The sequence below is a fragment of the Nilaparvata lugens genome, chromosome 9 (assembly GCF_014356525.2).
Source record: "Nilaparvata lugens isolate BPH chromosome 9, ASM1435652v1, whole genome shotgun sequence".
NCBI classification, from domain to species: Eukaryota; Metazoa; Arthropoda; class Insecta; order Hemiptera; family Delphacidae; genus Nilaparvata; species Nilaparvata lugens.
This window is the reverse complement of record NC_052512.1, coordinates 12,773,419-12,789,614: the sequence shown is the minus strand read 5'-3', so window position 1 is coordinate 12,789,614 and position 16,196 is coordinate 12,773,419. Positions and strand designations below refer to the sequence as shown.

Sequence of the window (16,196 nt, the reverse complement as noted above, 5' to 3'; positions counted from 1 at the left end):
ATTCTTGAGAAAAATGGCGGATAATGACTAAAAACCATGTTTTTCACGGTTTTCTCGAAAACGGCTCTAACGATTTTCTTCAAATTTATACCATGGATAGCTATTTATAAGCCCTATCAACTGGCATAAGTCTCATTTCAGGGAAAATTTCAGGAGCTCCGTAATATTCTTGAGAAAAATGACAGTTACTAAAAAACCATGTTTTTCACGATTTTCTCAAAAACGGCTCTAACGATTCTCTGCAAATTTATACCATGGATAGCTATTTATAAGCCCTATCAACTGGCATGAGTCTCATTTCTGAGAAAATTGCAGGAGCTCCGTAATATTCTTGAGAAAAATGGCGGATAATGACTAAAAAGCCATGTTTTTCACGGCTTTCTCGAAAACGGCTCTAACGATTCTCTGCAAATTTATACCATGGATAGCTATTTATAAGCTCTATCAACTGACATGAGTCTCATTTCTGAGAAAATTGCAGGAGCTCCGTAATATTCTTGAGAAAAATGACAGTTACTAAAAAACCATGTTTTTCACGATTTTCTCAAAAACGGCTCTAACGATTTTTTCAAATCTATACCCGTATAGTTATTTATTAGCTCTATCAACTGACATGAGTCTTTTTCCTGGGGTACTAATGGGGGGTCCACCCAATCCTTGAGAAATGTACTTTGTAACCTCCTTCTCGTGCATGAGATAGGTAGGTACACGGTTTTTACTTTTTCTTCTTCCATATACCGTGGGTACGGTAGGTAGAGCAGTTTATAAAAAGAACACAGTCATAGTCAAGATATTTCATCTGTACAACAGCTGTTTTGACGAATTTAAAAAAAAACATCGAATTTCACAATTTACATAAAGGAAAAAGTACTCTGAAAACAATTGTATATACACATATACAGTAGTCTGATCGTAGTTGCAAATATGTTGCTGTCAATCGTCATTATGTTATTCCCCTAAATTATTCTCGTTTGATAATGAGGCTTATAGTTCAATGAGCAAGGAAAGTTGTGTGAGTGTACCACACCAGATTTTTTAAGTTTGATGAAAATTAGCTATGATTTTGTTGATTTTGTCAGGTGATGAGCTGGATCTGGACATAATGACCACAGCTGATGTGATGGAGGCCATTCAACGAACCAAACCCTCTGCATGTGATCTGGTGCAGCGCTACCGTGCCTGGTTCCAGCAAAGCGGTTCTGCTTAGATTAGGTTAGAATCTGCGCAAGCGCGGACTGTCACGAGCAAAATATTGTTGTTGTAGTAGTTGCCTACAAACAAAACTTTCTAGCCAAAAAATGCTTTTTAAACCGTTTAATTTTTGTAAATTTCTAAGCCTCAAATGTTCTCTGTGTATTATTATTGATTCGAAATCGTTGGGTATAAAATATTGACTATACAGGGTGTAACAGCCATATATACTGCATGGATTTAGCAACAAAAAATGTTTAGTAAAATTTTCATATATAAACCTTAGTTCTCGAGATATATTAATTTTAAATATATTAAATAAAAAGACTAAGAAATTTTCAAAAACCACAGATTTCATTGATAAAGACCGGTTTCGGTTGTTACACCATTGTCAATCTCACAATTGTCAAGACAGATTGACAATTGTGTAACAACCGAAACCAGTCTTTCTAACTATCAATAGAATCTGTGGTTTTACACAATTTCTTAGTCTTTTTATTTAATATGAATAATTACCACAATATCAACTTCTCAACTACACAAAAAAATATATACATTTTTGGATATTTATGAAAAATGTCATTAACAAGAAAACTATCAGTCAAAATCTAATTTTAAGGATATTTTTGGAAAGAGGGTGAAATTTTTAATAAGATTCGTGTAATTTGTTTCTTTGTATGACGTTTTTGAATTTTATATGAGCGTTCAAACTGTTTGAAATTTGGCTTTGAACTCAACGAATGTACTTTGTTCAACTTTGAGCTCCCATAAAAAATCCAGAAACTTCAATCTAAGAAACAAATCATAGGAATCGTGTTGGAAATTTCTTCCTCTATCCAATCATTTCCTTAGAATACGATTTTGACTGATAGTTTTCTAGTTATCGACGTTTTTCGAAAAATCGATATATCTTGAAAACTAATGTCGATAAGAGAAAATTTCACTGGGCATTTTTTTGTTGCAAATTGAGTGTAGAATCTATGGTCTTCGGCTTTTACACCTTTTGTCGGACACTCTGTATAGTGGGAATCACTTTAGACTGGTAGTATTGGTTCTTCTAGGGTTGTGTGGCAGAGAGTACCTAGTGTCCTAACTCCGCCCTTAATAAAGGAAATAATTTAATTCTCTTTCGAAAATGTAGCACAACCAGTGTGTTTGTTAGAATAATCTGTATCCTAACGTCGACTTGTAAAGCCCTGCTTTACAGTGAATTTCTGCTCTGCTGGACGGACTGGGATACTGGCTGTTATGGGAGAGTTCAGAAATTTCCATTCTACGAATGTGTGAACTCTCCCATAAGAACCAATGTCATTCTAATTCTGCCCAAGGTATTAGAGCAGAGCGCGATCAACTTTAGTCTGGGATCACCACATTCATAAGCTGGTATGATCAGCTAATAAGATGAATGAAACCCATCCTAATCACATTTTTAGTCATATTTTGTTTTGTTTTCCCTGATGTACGGTGGGTGCATATAGGGTGCACTGTTAAAAACGTTGATAAATTGCTTGAATTTAGAATACAGGTCCAGTCAGTTGTTCGATAAGAAGATGATACCAGTATTGAGAAAACTACCCTAATCACATTTTTAGCAATATTTTGTTTTGTCCTGATGTACGGTAAGCGACATAAAATTCCAATGACTTTCCACTTTGAGGTTATCAATCGTCATCACTGATCATTTCAAATGAATTCTGATCATCAAAAATGTTTGTCATTATCGTTTGAGATCATTATCATAGTTTGAATCTCCATGAACGTCCATTTATCTATGTACTTACTCTATATGCAATAACCTTTTTTTGTTAGGGCTACTCTCAAATATCAAGAAATCAAAATATAAGTACCTTTTTTTAATTGTTTACTTACGACATGTTTTGACATTATCCATCTATATAGAATGTATGATTCATAATCTAAAGACTTAGTATGAATGGACTCGCATAATAGATAAAACTATGAATACTGTTTGAGGCACCTTTTTTGCACATTGATCTATCAACTATATTCATCATGTTTCTGTTTAGTATTGAAAGTGATATAGTAATAGTTATCGATAATAAAAATAATTATTAAGGATGTTAATTACTTGATTTATTACGAACTGCGATGTATACACTACAATTGATTACAGACATGCGGTTATCAATTTTATACTTGAGGCTTTCCCGGTTTCCGAGCTCGGGATTTAGCTAAGTTCTAGACTCTAAACAGCAGGAGTCAGAAAATTGGCTTTCTGAAACGGGGCGTATTCTTAGGCTAGGGCCACACGAGCGCACATAGTGCGTCCGTTGCAACTTACTTTTTGACGTCCGTTTTAGAAATACATAGAAGTGAATTGGTGACAACACACGAGGTACGTGCGTACCAAGTAACGGAAGTCGTAACGGACGGTGATTTTTGAACTGCGTAGAAATGCTACAACGCATGTCGAGACATGCAAAAGTTATTGCTTCGTCTGGTTCAATTGCGTAAAGCCAACTGACGTTGATGCACCACACTCAACGCTCGTGTGGTGTCATTGGCGACGGCCGCAAAAGTAAGTTGAAACGGACGCACTATGTGCGCTCGTGTGGCCCTAGCCCAAGTCCACATTTAAATTAAATTTCGAAAAACTAGAAAAATGATCACAAAATAAATAGAAATAGTGTAAAGTTTCAGCTATTTTGAAATATTTAGGGATGTTTCATTTCTTCAAGGAAAAGCGTTCCCAATTTATTATAGAAATGAGAAAATAAAGATTATCATAAGAACTACGACTACGCCCCGTTTTGGAAAGCCAATTTTGTGACTCCAGCTGTTTAAAGTCTAGAACTTAGCTAAATCCCGAGCTCGGAAATCGGCCCTTAGTGACTGCTGAGATTTTCATCAAACTCCAGTCTGTAAATAAACGAATTGTTTTCAATGTTGATATTAGTGACTGCATAAATCGGAATTCAAGCGAAAAATTGTGAGAATCAGAACAATCCAACCTTGTTGGAATATTGAAAAGTCTGTCTTCACTGAAACACCATGATCAATCGACTACCCCTTTTCCAATTTATTGTATTTGAGAAAGTATCAATAATTGTAATTGAGAATAGTCATTTGTATTTGAGTATAGTGAATTCTATTTGAGAAGTCATCACATGTAATTGAGAATAGTAAATTCTATTTGATAAAGTATCAATTTAATTCGAGAAATTATTATTTAAAATTGACAAGTTGTCAATTTGTACCAGGTGATCGTTTTTCTCATTTTCAATTGATATCTTCTTATTTACATTTGACACTTCTCAAATACAATTCACTGTTCTCTATTACATAATATGATGAGTTAAATACAATTTACTACTCTCATTCACATCTGACATATATTCTCAATTACAAGTGACTAGTCTTAAATACAATTGGGAAAGGTGTAGAACTATAAATATTATCAGAGCTTGAGAAGTTGGAGTTTACTAGATTTATAATGGTTTAACTAGCGGAAATAATTTATACTTTTCTAAACAAATTTTTGGTTTTTTATTCTATTCTAGTACTGGTCAAAAGAACAATATGATTACACAGTTGATTTAAGCTGGATTCTCACGTATCAGTGAAAGTGAAAGTTTTTAGTACAGTGATAATTGTATTCCTATAAATTCTATGGGACTATTCAGACTTGCTCTGCGGGGAATACAAGGTCTATAAATGGGTAAATAGGTTTTTATAGACCTTGGTGGAATAGTCTAATTAGTGCTCATGGGAATTCTGTTTTCACTGATAGTGTATGAACTAGATATGAGCAGGGAATCCAACTTTATGACTGGAAAACTTTGCTAAAAAACTTGTAATAACATGCATTTATTTATTGAGAATAGGTCTACATTACATGAAAATAATAATACAACTCAAAGAGGTTTTGTACCAATATAATATTTTGATGAGCCATTGAGTCGAATAACAGAATTGCCCCCAATATACAGTAATTAGTTTTAAGAAACCGTGTTGTGAAATTCTTTGAGTCTGTAGTATAACCATATTTGATACTTTTTAATTGAGACCTTTCAATTCAAAAAATGGCATCATTTTAATTCATTCAAGACTCCCAGGGTAATTGTATTGTACAAAAGATAACTCGCTTTCCTAGATTAATTTGGGAGAGCAATAACGATTTTTATAATCTGGTGTAAGTTATATATCAGAGTGTAACAGTATTCTTCATTATTACCTACAATAATTACATCATTTAAATGATCGGGAGAGGAAAAATAAGGTTACCGTACATTATTACGATACTACAACTTTTCAATTTTATTTGAGAAAATATCAATTGAGTTTCAGAAGATGTCAAAATTGTATTTAGTCATTTGTAATTTAAATGAACTTGGAACACAAGATGTAAATGTGAACAGCTAATTTTATTTGAGAAGTAGGATCTCATGCAATTGAGAAAAGTGATTTCTAATTATTTCGAAGCAGTCAATAAAAAGTTATCAATTGAAAATTAGAGACTTTAAATCCTATATTTTGTATTTCAAGTTGTGAACAAGATCAGCGGGGTTTTCAGTTGGATTTCTCAATAATTATATTACAACTGACTTCTTTTTCTCGATTACAAATGATAATTTCTCAAATATAGTCCGGGTCCTGTAGCTTTGCCTATCGGCGGAGGGTCACTAGATTACAATACCACACATTACTTCCCGTTCAAAAACATCCAACATTTTTGAAAGTTTCAAAGTCACGGAGGCAAACCTACGGGACGCGTACTGTCCACTATTCTCAATTACAAGTGATACCGTAACTTCTGTAATACAATTTGACTGTTCTCATTTAAAAATGAGTATTTTGAATCACGGTCGATACTTCTCAAATAAATTGGAAACGTTTTGGTATTTTTGATCCTAGTATGATGAGGAAATGAGAAACATTGTGATGAATAGATTAAAGATGATGGTTTCTCGATCCATTCCGAGCTGCGATGTATTAACACACTTTTTTCTCGTGTGAAATATACATAAAAAGTGTATGAATAGATTTTTTCTAAAGTCTTCATCCTAACTTTACTGTTGATAATTACTGAACTTTATGAAGCACTTTTTCACTTTCACAATAGTAGGCTAATTTCAACTTATTGTTCAATGCAGTGCTGAATATTGGATCCATCGCCCTGAAACCTGTCCTCCTCCCTCACAAAATAAATTGAAATTTTACTATTGTAAAAGTGAAAGAATGCTTTATAAAGTTTAGTAGCAAATAGATTATAATTTAAATAAAATGTATTTTGCCGCAGTGCCATGAAACTGGTCAATCAGTGACAAAACTTCAAGTGCTGTCGTAATTTGGAAAACAAATATCAGTTTATTATCATACATCCAACATGAAAAGTTCAAAAGGTTCTGCTATTCCATGTTTTTTCTAGTTGAAAAGGTTTTGCTATTCCATGTTTTTTTCTAGTTTCTAATGTCTGTTTTGAGTTGGCACTAAAATTAATCGAGGCCGACATTGTAATTTGTACGTAGAAAGAGGATGTATTCTATTATAATTACCTAAAGTGTTTAAATCTAGAAGACTTATTATGTGAAGCAAAATGTTGAAATACTCTGTTGATATTGTAATCCTTGAAAATATAGTTGTTAAATGAGACTGTTGTAACTATTTTTAATTTCCATGCTGACGCACTGACTTTGAATCTGTTTTCAAATTTGTAAAAAGAAGGAATAAGATTAATTTACTGAGGATAGTATTCAGGTAGAACAAAAACTTGAGGCTTCAGTTTGATGAGTAGCCTAAGGCTAGGCATACACCAGTTAGTCAAGAAGACATGATCAGACACAATACTTCACATAGTTGCTTATGAAGACATGTCTAATTGCAATGACTAATCAGTGTGTGTTGCTTCATAAGCAACTATGTAAAGTATTGTGCCTGATCATGTCTTGTCTTGACTAACTGGTATGTGCCTAGCCTTATATGACTTGATCACAGTCTGAAGGCCTGTGTACAGACGGACGTATGCAGAGAGAAAAAATCCTCTTCTGGTTATCGAATGCTGCATCGCATACAGAGGTCAGTCTTTATGCTTATGTATGCAGGCAGCCATTTATACAGACGTTTGATTTTTCCTCAGTCTGTCTGTTGCTGTGTACGTTGGTTTGAAGGGAGAATAATTCTAATAATATTGGTAAAATATTGCTGTCACCTGCTGGTCAGCCCAAGTTGGAGAAAAGTCGAAAACATGTGAACTCTACGAATGGAAGTACAGTATCTGATTAACATTGGCGTTGGTATCCTTGTCTATCACTCGACAAAGTATAACGCTCGATAAAGTATTAACGCTTTTCTACCTTGGCAACGTTGCCAGATTGCTTATCAACAATTTTAATTATGAGAATTTAAGCTAGGTATTATTTAATCATTGGACAATATATTTTTCTTCTCATCCCAATTATAATTCTATAAATCTATTTGAATATTTTTAACAAGAATAAACAAATAATATTTCATTAGATATACCGGTATCAGCTATCCTCTATACTATAGAATGCAGTTGCAGGTGAGAGAATTGGCAACGCTCTCTCATACCTCTATCTTCTGCCATTATAACGTGGACCTCACTATATAGGCCTACCCAAGGAGGATTGTCCTTGGGTCTACCTATGATGAGGTCCATGTGGAAAGTGGAGAAAGATTGGAGAACAACGTTGCCGATCCTCTGTCTTATTAATGCCTTCTATAGACGGTAGCATCCATTGTCAAGTTAACAATAAAGTTAACATAACCTCATTCTTCATTTTTGAGTCTCACTTCAGAAATTCAAACTGTTTTTTTTTATGTTTTAATTAGTCTTTCAATATAAAATTCATTGAAGCAACACCTATTTTCTCTTCTTCTTTCATCAGAAATAAAAATTGAGTTGATACCTTCAAAAATAGTTGATACTAATATATTTAGAATTGTCCTTTCTTCAAAATAAGGTTAGTTTTGAAACAGCTATTTCTAATATTAAAATCAAACTAAATTGTATAAAAATAGGCTAGCACGCTTTATTTTCGTCTCCTCTTTCATTTAAAAAAATTTTAGTCGATATCTTCAATTGGATGATTGGTGTAGAATAGCCTAAATGACACATGACATGACACAAACATTTCACTGTTACAAAATGGACTGTATTACGCACGAAGATCAATGAAACAAAAGATCTTAAAACTACGAGTGTTTCGCACTTTCACTTATTACACAAGAAATCAATGAAACAAAGATCTTAAAATTATGAGTGTTTCACACTTTCACTCAAAAATAGTCAATTGTCTGTACTTCATTTCATAGTTCACAACTCATCACCAACTCGCCAACACCAAGTTCATGCGTAGGCAGCATGGCCAGATGGGTTTACACAGGAAGCTCTTAACCGAGCGCTCACAAAATGATACAAAACGGCGGTAACATCAATAATAACTGAGATAACAGGGGGAGCTCACCGGCTAGAATTTTGCCAAAATTTTCAACATCTTGCTATGCTTGTTCAGCTAATCCTTAGAAATCGGCAACAATGTAACACTTGAAATGTTTTTACCTCCTCTACTATCAATATGAAGGTCTGAATGCTGCTGGAAGCTAAACAGCACATATTATACAAAACTGCAGCCAAGAAAATAGGGCTCTGCAGTAGTTAAAGCCGGCCATAATTCAGTAAAATAATTAGGCCAATTTTTTACAGTTATTAGTAAGCACGTTATAATTGGAATTAAATAAACTCTTATTATTAAAGTTTATTTTTGAAAACGCATAATGTATGAAATTAATTTTGCAAAATAGCTGATAGAGGTTTATTGATGTGATATCATCTCTTCATTCTCGTTTAAAATAATCAATTATACTTTGTTAAGCAAGAAATTATATTTTTCAATGATTTTTCATATTTAAGATGAAATAGGCTATTTTGTTAATTAATAATGATTAATTATACATTGTTGAAAGACAATCTGGCAACAGAGCAAAGCGTAAAAGAGATAACGCTATCCACTTTGTTGAATAATAAACTACAATATTATAGCTAATCAAATACTGCCATTATAACGTGGACCTCACTATAGTTCAAGATGCTTTAAGTTGGTAATTGCATGCATTGCAATCAAGTCAGATTATTGATTTGTTTTTTGTTTAAACATTTATAACTTGGTGCATTCCCTCTGAATAAGTTAAATGGGAAGCATTTGGCGTAATTTATTCTTATTTGTTTAGGATGATGCCCTCATGAGCTACAGGCTTGTGTGTGTGTGTGTGTGTGATGAGACGGGTGCAAATTAGAGATGATTGCGTCTTTGGCTACAAATCTCATGAATGAATCTGGTCTTTAAATATTTATACCTGAACCAATTATCAAACAGTTCAGAAAACGGTCACTCTATAATCGAGCAATTGTTATTTATGAGTTGGTGAAATCCATACAAAGAGGGGATGACTAAAAGGTCAGTTCGTTCCTTTCAATAAAAAATATGCGTACTCTAGATATCTAGTGTCTAAGCTCATGTGATGTTCTGCAAAATGCAAATTGTAACCTCAATCAACAGATGATTTTGTTTTATGAAAGGTAAGGTCATGACAATAGTCTATAATATTATAATTATTATTGAAATTGAATTAATAATAATTGTAAGTTAGAACAAATTTCAAGTGATCATGCTCATGGTTTCAAAATTTTAATTTTTCCTCTGCAACAATATTACAATCTGCAATAGATAACGTATGCTTAAAATTACAGGAAGTAAAATCTGTTTTATCCAAGTTTTTATAGGTACTGTACTATTTATTATTAAGGTATTTTATTTTTACCTTGAGAAGTTATTTACTACTTTAATAGGTGAGTTCATATTAGAGGATACTACCATTCCATGACTCTAAAAAGAAAACAAAAATATTGCTACTCTGTCAAGGAAATGGAATAGTCAATGATTACCATAACCTCAAAGTAACTGTCTGTTGATAGTCTGTTTTTGATAGTCTGATGGAAAAATATTAGTTGAGATATGTTAATAATTATTTATATTCTCCCTATAATTTTTTATAAATTGAAATGATTTTTAAAGAAATGAACTAGATAAATGTAAAAGTATTCCCTTAAAGGTGCATTTTCGTTTGTGCGTAAATTTCTGCATTCAACGACGGCAAGCATTGTTGACATTCATATTGTCCAAATTTCAAGTGTGCTAAAACAGCTAATCAAATAACTCTTCATTATTTCTCTTTATTATGACGCAATCTATCCAGCAAGTGCTGGGCATGGATGGAGAAAACTGAATTACCGAATTAAACAATTAAACATTTCTAATAATATCTAAATATTGCCATTTAAAAGTTTAAAAAAGTATAAGCTCAAACTGCCTTATTAAAACATTATTGAACATAATCTTTTAGGTTATGTAGACAAATTGAAATCTTCCCAATCTGAGATTCTCAGCCTGTCGTGGTCGACGACGACATTTACGCATAGACGAAAACACAGCTTTAGGTGTTATTTTTTGTTCTAGTCTAAGTAAACAATTTGTTTAAAAAAATGTACGGCTAAACTCTTAGTTTTTATGTCTTGCTGCACTGAAGTATGTAGACTATGGTTTTTAGATGCTTAATGATTGGGGTAGAACAAACAAGCACAACCCTAAACTGTTTCCTCCCCGAATAGAATATAATATTCATAGAATATTATAAAAACATTTTGTGTGGTTTTCAGATGCTGAATGCAAACTTGTCAAAGTTTGTAAGTGGACTTGGAAAAACAGTTTGCGATAAGAGTAATGGGTGGACGTTGGCCGTTCGTGCAGGTAGCAGCAGCTCCAAGCTGGCCAACAGCTTCAAAGTGGTGACAAAACGCGCCGACCCCCTGGAAGAGTTGAGCTCGGGATCCGGCCGGCACCTGGCTGCAGTCAATTCCAACTGGGAACTGCTCGATCCCAATGGATACAGTTTCTTTTTGCCGGGCAGTATCGGCCTCGCTTGGACTGAACCTAACCACATCGATGTGCTAAGTCAGGTAGATGCTGCCAAGATCATAGTTATTAGTTTACCTATTTTGCTACTGTACCTAACCATATGATGAATTGGAGTTAGGATGCATAATGAAGTGCTAGGATGGTAGACAGAACTCCGTTCTTTGGTCTGGAAATTGACTGTCATTCATCCTGGAATAATCATTTTTGTCGAGTAGTTGAAGAAATCTCACCTGAGCTATATGCTCCAACACAAATGACAAACATAAGCAATGTTCAGACTATGAAATCACTATGTAGGCTACCATTCATTATTACATTCCCATCTCGCTTACGGACTCTGCATTTTATAGTTAAGTCACTATATGCAATGGTGCATGCAATTTAAATTGTAGTTCTGTTTCTTTAATATATTATTTGAGTACATAAGAGAAGTCCAGAACCAATTTCTTCATGCAAAATTTCCTTGTGCTAGATACAGGTTGGCCCAAAAACCTCGTATTTTCAGCTATTTCTGCCAAATCTCGTAATCGGACAGAAAAATTTGCTCTCGCCTTTTTTTAGATTATAAAATTCTGAATGAAATGAGATCATTCGGAACTCTCTATCTTCAATGAGTACTGAGCTACAATTTTTCAAAAATGAGTGAAATTTGAAGAAAAAATCAATTTTGATGAATTTCAGTTCAACAATATCTTCCTATCCTTACCATTTAGATGTTTAATTCAAAATCTCTCTGGGCGTATTTTTGTGCTCTACAATCTGAGATCAGGTAGAGCGCTCTATCCCATATAGATATCCAGGTACACCTGACAACAATGTTAGTGTATTCATATGTTAGTGTATTCGTATGATTTTATGAACTAGGACTATTTTGAATATAAATTCGCATAATTATATCAAAAAAGGATAGAATCATGCGAATTTATATCCAAAATTCACAGTCCTAGTTCATAAAATCTATTGAGAATACATTACATGAAAAAATGCTCCTTGTATTGTGAAAAACACCTCATTTTCAGCTTCAACCATCATCACCAACTACATTGTCCTCACATTGATATTTCGCACAATGACATAAGTTCATGAGATTATGTTCTATGAGAATCACCCGTTAGATGCACTTCATTTCAGTATTTCCTAGTGGAGAGGCGCGCTTAAGGACACCTCAAGGATCAAAATTTCAAACACTTATAACTTACACTTTATAACACAATGCTCAGATTTCATCGTAATACACTTCATTCTTCTCGGCACGTCAAGGCGATTCAAAATCATGCATCATAAGTCAAATTCGGTAGAAAAATGGAAAATTTATTGTTGAGTGTACTTAAGCCCATATTCCAATAAACAAAAAATAGCTGAAAATTGGGAAATGAGCTAAAAATACGAGGTTTTTGGGCCACCCTGTATCTAGCACGAGGAAATTTTGCATGAAGCAATTGGTTCTGGACTTCTCTTATGTACCCAAATAATATATTAAAAAATCAGAAGTACAATATTAATTGCAAGCACTCACTTTATAATGGCAGTGGAGAAAGATAGGAGAAGAGCGTAGCAGATTCTCTGCCTTGCCACTGCCTTCTATACAGTATAATACTATTTGGAGATTGAAATCCAAGTACTTTTTCTTAAAACTCTTATTCACAACATATTAATGCCATTTTTGAGTGTATAAAATAGATAACATTATTTTAACGTTATCAGTTCAGGCCAGTTTCATTGTACAGTAGTTTCAGTTTTCCATTATCCGCTAATATAATGTTGAGAAGGAGATTTTGTCTTGCTATTTCGCTCCCACTACTTGAGCCATCCCCTCCGCTCGAGGCGATTGCAGCCTGGGGTTCAGCTCAGTTGAAAATCGTCGACAGATAATTATTGTTCTTTGGATCCAAGAATTACCAACTCATATTCATTTAATTTTGTTATTATGTAATATAACATTGTGAGGAATTCGGTCCAATAGTTTTGTAAATATATGTAATCATTTGTACAATATTTGTAATCGTTTCAAGTACCTGGGTTCAAGTGTACATAGAGATGGAGGTCTTGATTCAGAAATACAGCATAGAATAAATTGTGGATGGATGAACTGGAGGAAATGAGTGGTGTTCTTCGTGATAAGAGAGTGAATTGTCGAATGAAGGGAAAGTGTATAGATCAGTTGTGAGGCCAGCTATGCTGTATGGAACAGAAACATGACCCATTTCAAAAAAACAGGAACGAAAGATGGAAGTGACAGATGAGAATGTTAAGATGGATGTGTGGGGTTACAAGAAGAGATAAAATAAGAAATGAATTGATCAGAGGCACTGTAAAAGTCCTTTCCACTGGGAAAGAGAATGTAGAAGACAAGGATGAGGTGGTTTGGGCATGTACACCGACGGGAGGAGGATTATGTTGGACGAAGAGTGCAGGATTTGGTTTTGGATGGTGTGAGAGGACGAGGTAGACCTATGATGAGTGGGGAGATAGAATAGCGGCTGACTTATGGGAGAATGGTTGGAGGAGAGAGGAAGCATTCTGGATAGGGCTTTGTGGAGAGGCAGACTAAGAGAAAGGAATGCCGACCCCATTTAAATGGGATAAGGCACAGCCAAATGATAATCGGCGTCGGGGTTGGAGATCCCATCGCCCAGTCGCTTCATGGCGGCTGCAGATACCCGTTCCGGAGCCTTTCTTCCCAAATCATTTCTTCTCTTCCTTTTGCTACCGGAGACTTTTCATCCTAGGACGGCTCTTTTTCCATTGACTTTGCTTTTGAGCCGCCCTCGCTTTTGTGCTTGGCTTGTCGGATGGTGAGCGCCCCGTGTCCAATCACACCCTTTCTTTTCTATCTGCCTTTCTTGACAAACTCTCCTTTTACTTATTTTCCTTTACTTTCTAGCAGATTTTCATCAGCTAAGGGAAGGAAATCCTCTGGTCCTCCTGGTAGGGGGTTGGGGCGCAGGGCCAACAACCTTGCCCCGGAAAAAAACAAATCGTTATGAAACCAACACAACGGCCTCGGATCGGTATTAAGATAGGTACATGGAATGTACGGACAATGATGAAGCCTGGGAAAATGAAAGAGATAATGAATAAGATAGAAAATGCAAAAATAGATATTGTTGCGCTCCAGGAAATGAGATGGCAGAGACAAGGAAGGATTGATAAAAGGGAATGCTCAATTATGTACAGTGGTTCAGATGAAAGCAAAGGAATTTTAGGCACCGGATTCTTGATAAGCAAGAGTGTGAAAAGGAGTTTATTAGGAGTTGAGCCTGTAAATGAGAGAATATGTAGATTGAGAATTAAAGGTAAATTCCGGAATATTTCATTAATATCGGTACATGCTCCTACAGAAGATAAGGGTGAAGAATAAAAACAGCAATTTTATGATGGGCTTGAAAAAGTGTGCAATGGAATTCCTAGGTATGATATACTGGTGGTCCTAGGAGATTTCAATGCTAAGATAGGAAAAGAAGATGAATTGAAAGGCATTGCAGGAAAAAATAGCATCCATGAGATAACAAGTGAGAATGGATGGCTATTAGCAAATTTCGCGGCCAGGACAAATATGTATATTAAGAGCACACACTTCCCTCATAAGAGAATACATCTTGGTACATGGAAATCGCCAGATGGTAGAACGATCAATCAAATTTATCATGTGGTAATAAGGAAAAGATTCACATCCTCCATAATAGACACTAGGAGCTGTAGAGGGCCAAATTGTGACTCGGATCACTATTTAGTGAAGGCAGTCCTCAGAGAGAAAATAAGTGACTGTAGGAAAAATAAAATACAGCCCAGAAAATGGAATTTAGAGAATTTAAAAAATTAAAGGTACAAGGAAATATATAGAAACAGAATACATGAGGAAATCAGGAGTAGAGGTGAAAGAGAAAGCGTAGAAGAGAACTGGAAAGTCATAAAAGAATCGGTAAATGAAGTGGCAAAGGAAATTCTAGGGCAGGTGAATAGAGCAGGTAGAACATAATGGTTTGATGATGAGTGCAGAGTAGCTATAGAAAGAAAGAACGCTGCTCGTATGAAGATGATACAAAAGGAAACCACAATGAACTTTGAAAATTACAAGAACGAAAGGAGAATGGCTGATAAAATCTGTAGAAGAAAAAAGAGAGAAAAAATGAAGCGCAATTAGGAATATATTGAGGAAATGAGTAGAGTGAGTGAAACCAAAAAGTTCTACTTGGCGTTAAATAAAATGAGGAAAGGATTCCAACCAAGAATGATGGTATACCGTGGAAAGGATGGGAAAGTGGTTAGTGAAGAAAGCATGATGTATAGATGGGCGGAATATTTTGTAGAGACTCTGAACCGTGCACATATTAAATATATTGATGATAATGAGGATGAGATACAAGGACAAATAGAAAACGATGTTACTAATCCTCCAACAATCCAAGAGATAATGCAGGTGGCAAAACAAATGAAAAATGGTAAGGCACCAGGAGAGGATGCTATCATGGCAGAAATGATCAAAGAAGGAGGACAAACTCTTTTCGAAAGTTTGCATTACCTGATAGGTCTAATATGGAGAGAGGAAGTGATGCCTGAAGAATGGAGAGGGGGTGTTATTCATCCGATTTTCAAGGGAGGAGACAAAATGGAGTGCCAGAATTATAGAGGGATTACCCTATTGAATGTTGTATATAAGATTTTCTCTGCAATCATAAGAAAAGGACTGGAGCCATATACAGAAAATATACTTGGTGAATACCAGTGTGGCTTTCGCAGAGATAGGGGTACAACTGACCAGATTTTTGTAATAAAACAAATAATAGAAAAATTCTATGAGCATGGAATAGATGTGCACTGCCTTTTCATTGATTTTAAGCAAGCCTTTGATAGTCTCATCAGGCCTAAGCTGTGTCAGATACTCAAGAGTTTTGGTATTCCGAGTAAGCTTGTTAACCTCATCACAATGATAATGGCTGCTACTACAGCCAAAGTGAAGATGGGAAATAGGCTGAGCAGAAGCTTTCATTTTAATGCTGGTGTAAAGCAGGGTGATGGGCTCTCAGCAGTACTGTTCAAAATTGCTCT

At 34.9% G+C, this 16,196-nt stretch overlaps 2 protein-coding genes across 8 annotated transcripts in view; both read left to right on the top strand.

Annotated features, from left to right (window-relative positions):
* The window catches only part of LOC111064368 (katanin p60 ATPase-containing subunit A-like 2), a 51,445-nt gene extending 44,641 nt beyond the window's left edge, over nt 1–6,804 (top strand). For 3 of the 4 annotated variants that reach the window (XM_039435500.1, XM_039435499.1, XM_039435498.1), the window contains exon 10: nt 1,080–1,318. In XM_039435500.1, coding sequence (XP_039291434.1) covers nt 1,080–1,207 — 128 coding nt within the window. In that variant the 3' untranslated portion in view covers nt 1,208–1,318. Of the gene's footprint in view, nt 1–1,079 lie in introns of all 4 variants that reach the window. The other variant, XR_005572158.1, reaches the window with a different exon arrangement.
* Nucleotides 6,805–9,610: 2,806 nt separating this feature from the next.
* Nucleotides 9,611–16,196, top strand: part of LOC111055573 (cobalamin trafficking protein CblD-like) — a 44,249-nt gene continuing 37,663 nt past the window's right edge. Inside the window, exons 1-2 of one of the 4 annotated variants that reach the window (XM_039435494.1) lie at nt 9,611–9,751; nt 10,889–11,188. In XM_039435494.1, coding sequence (XP_039291428.1) covers nt 10,889–11,188 — 300 coding nt within the window. In that variant the 5' untranslated portion in view covers nt 9,611–9,751. Of the gene's footprint in view, nt 10,022–10,888; nt 11,189–16,196 lie in introns of all 4 variants that reach the window. The other 3 variants (XM_039435495.1, XM_039435496.1, XM_039435493.1) reach the window with 3 other exon arrangements.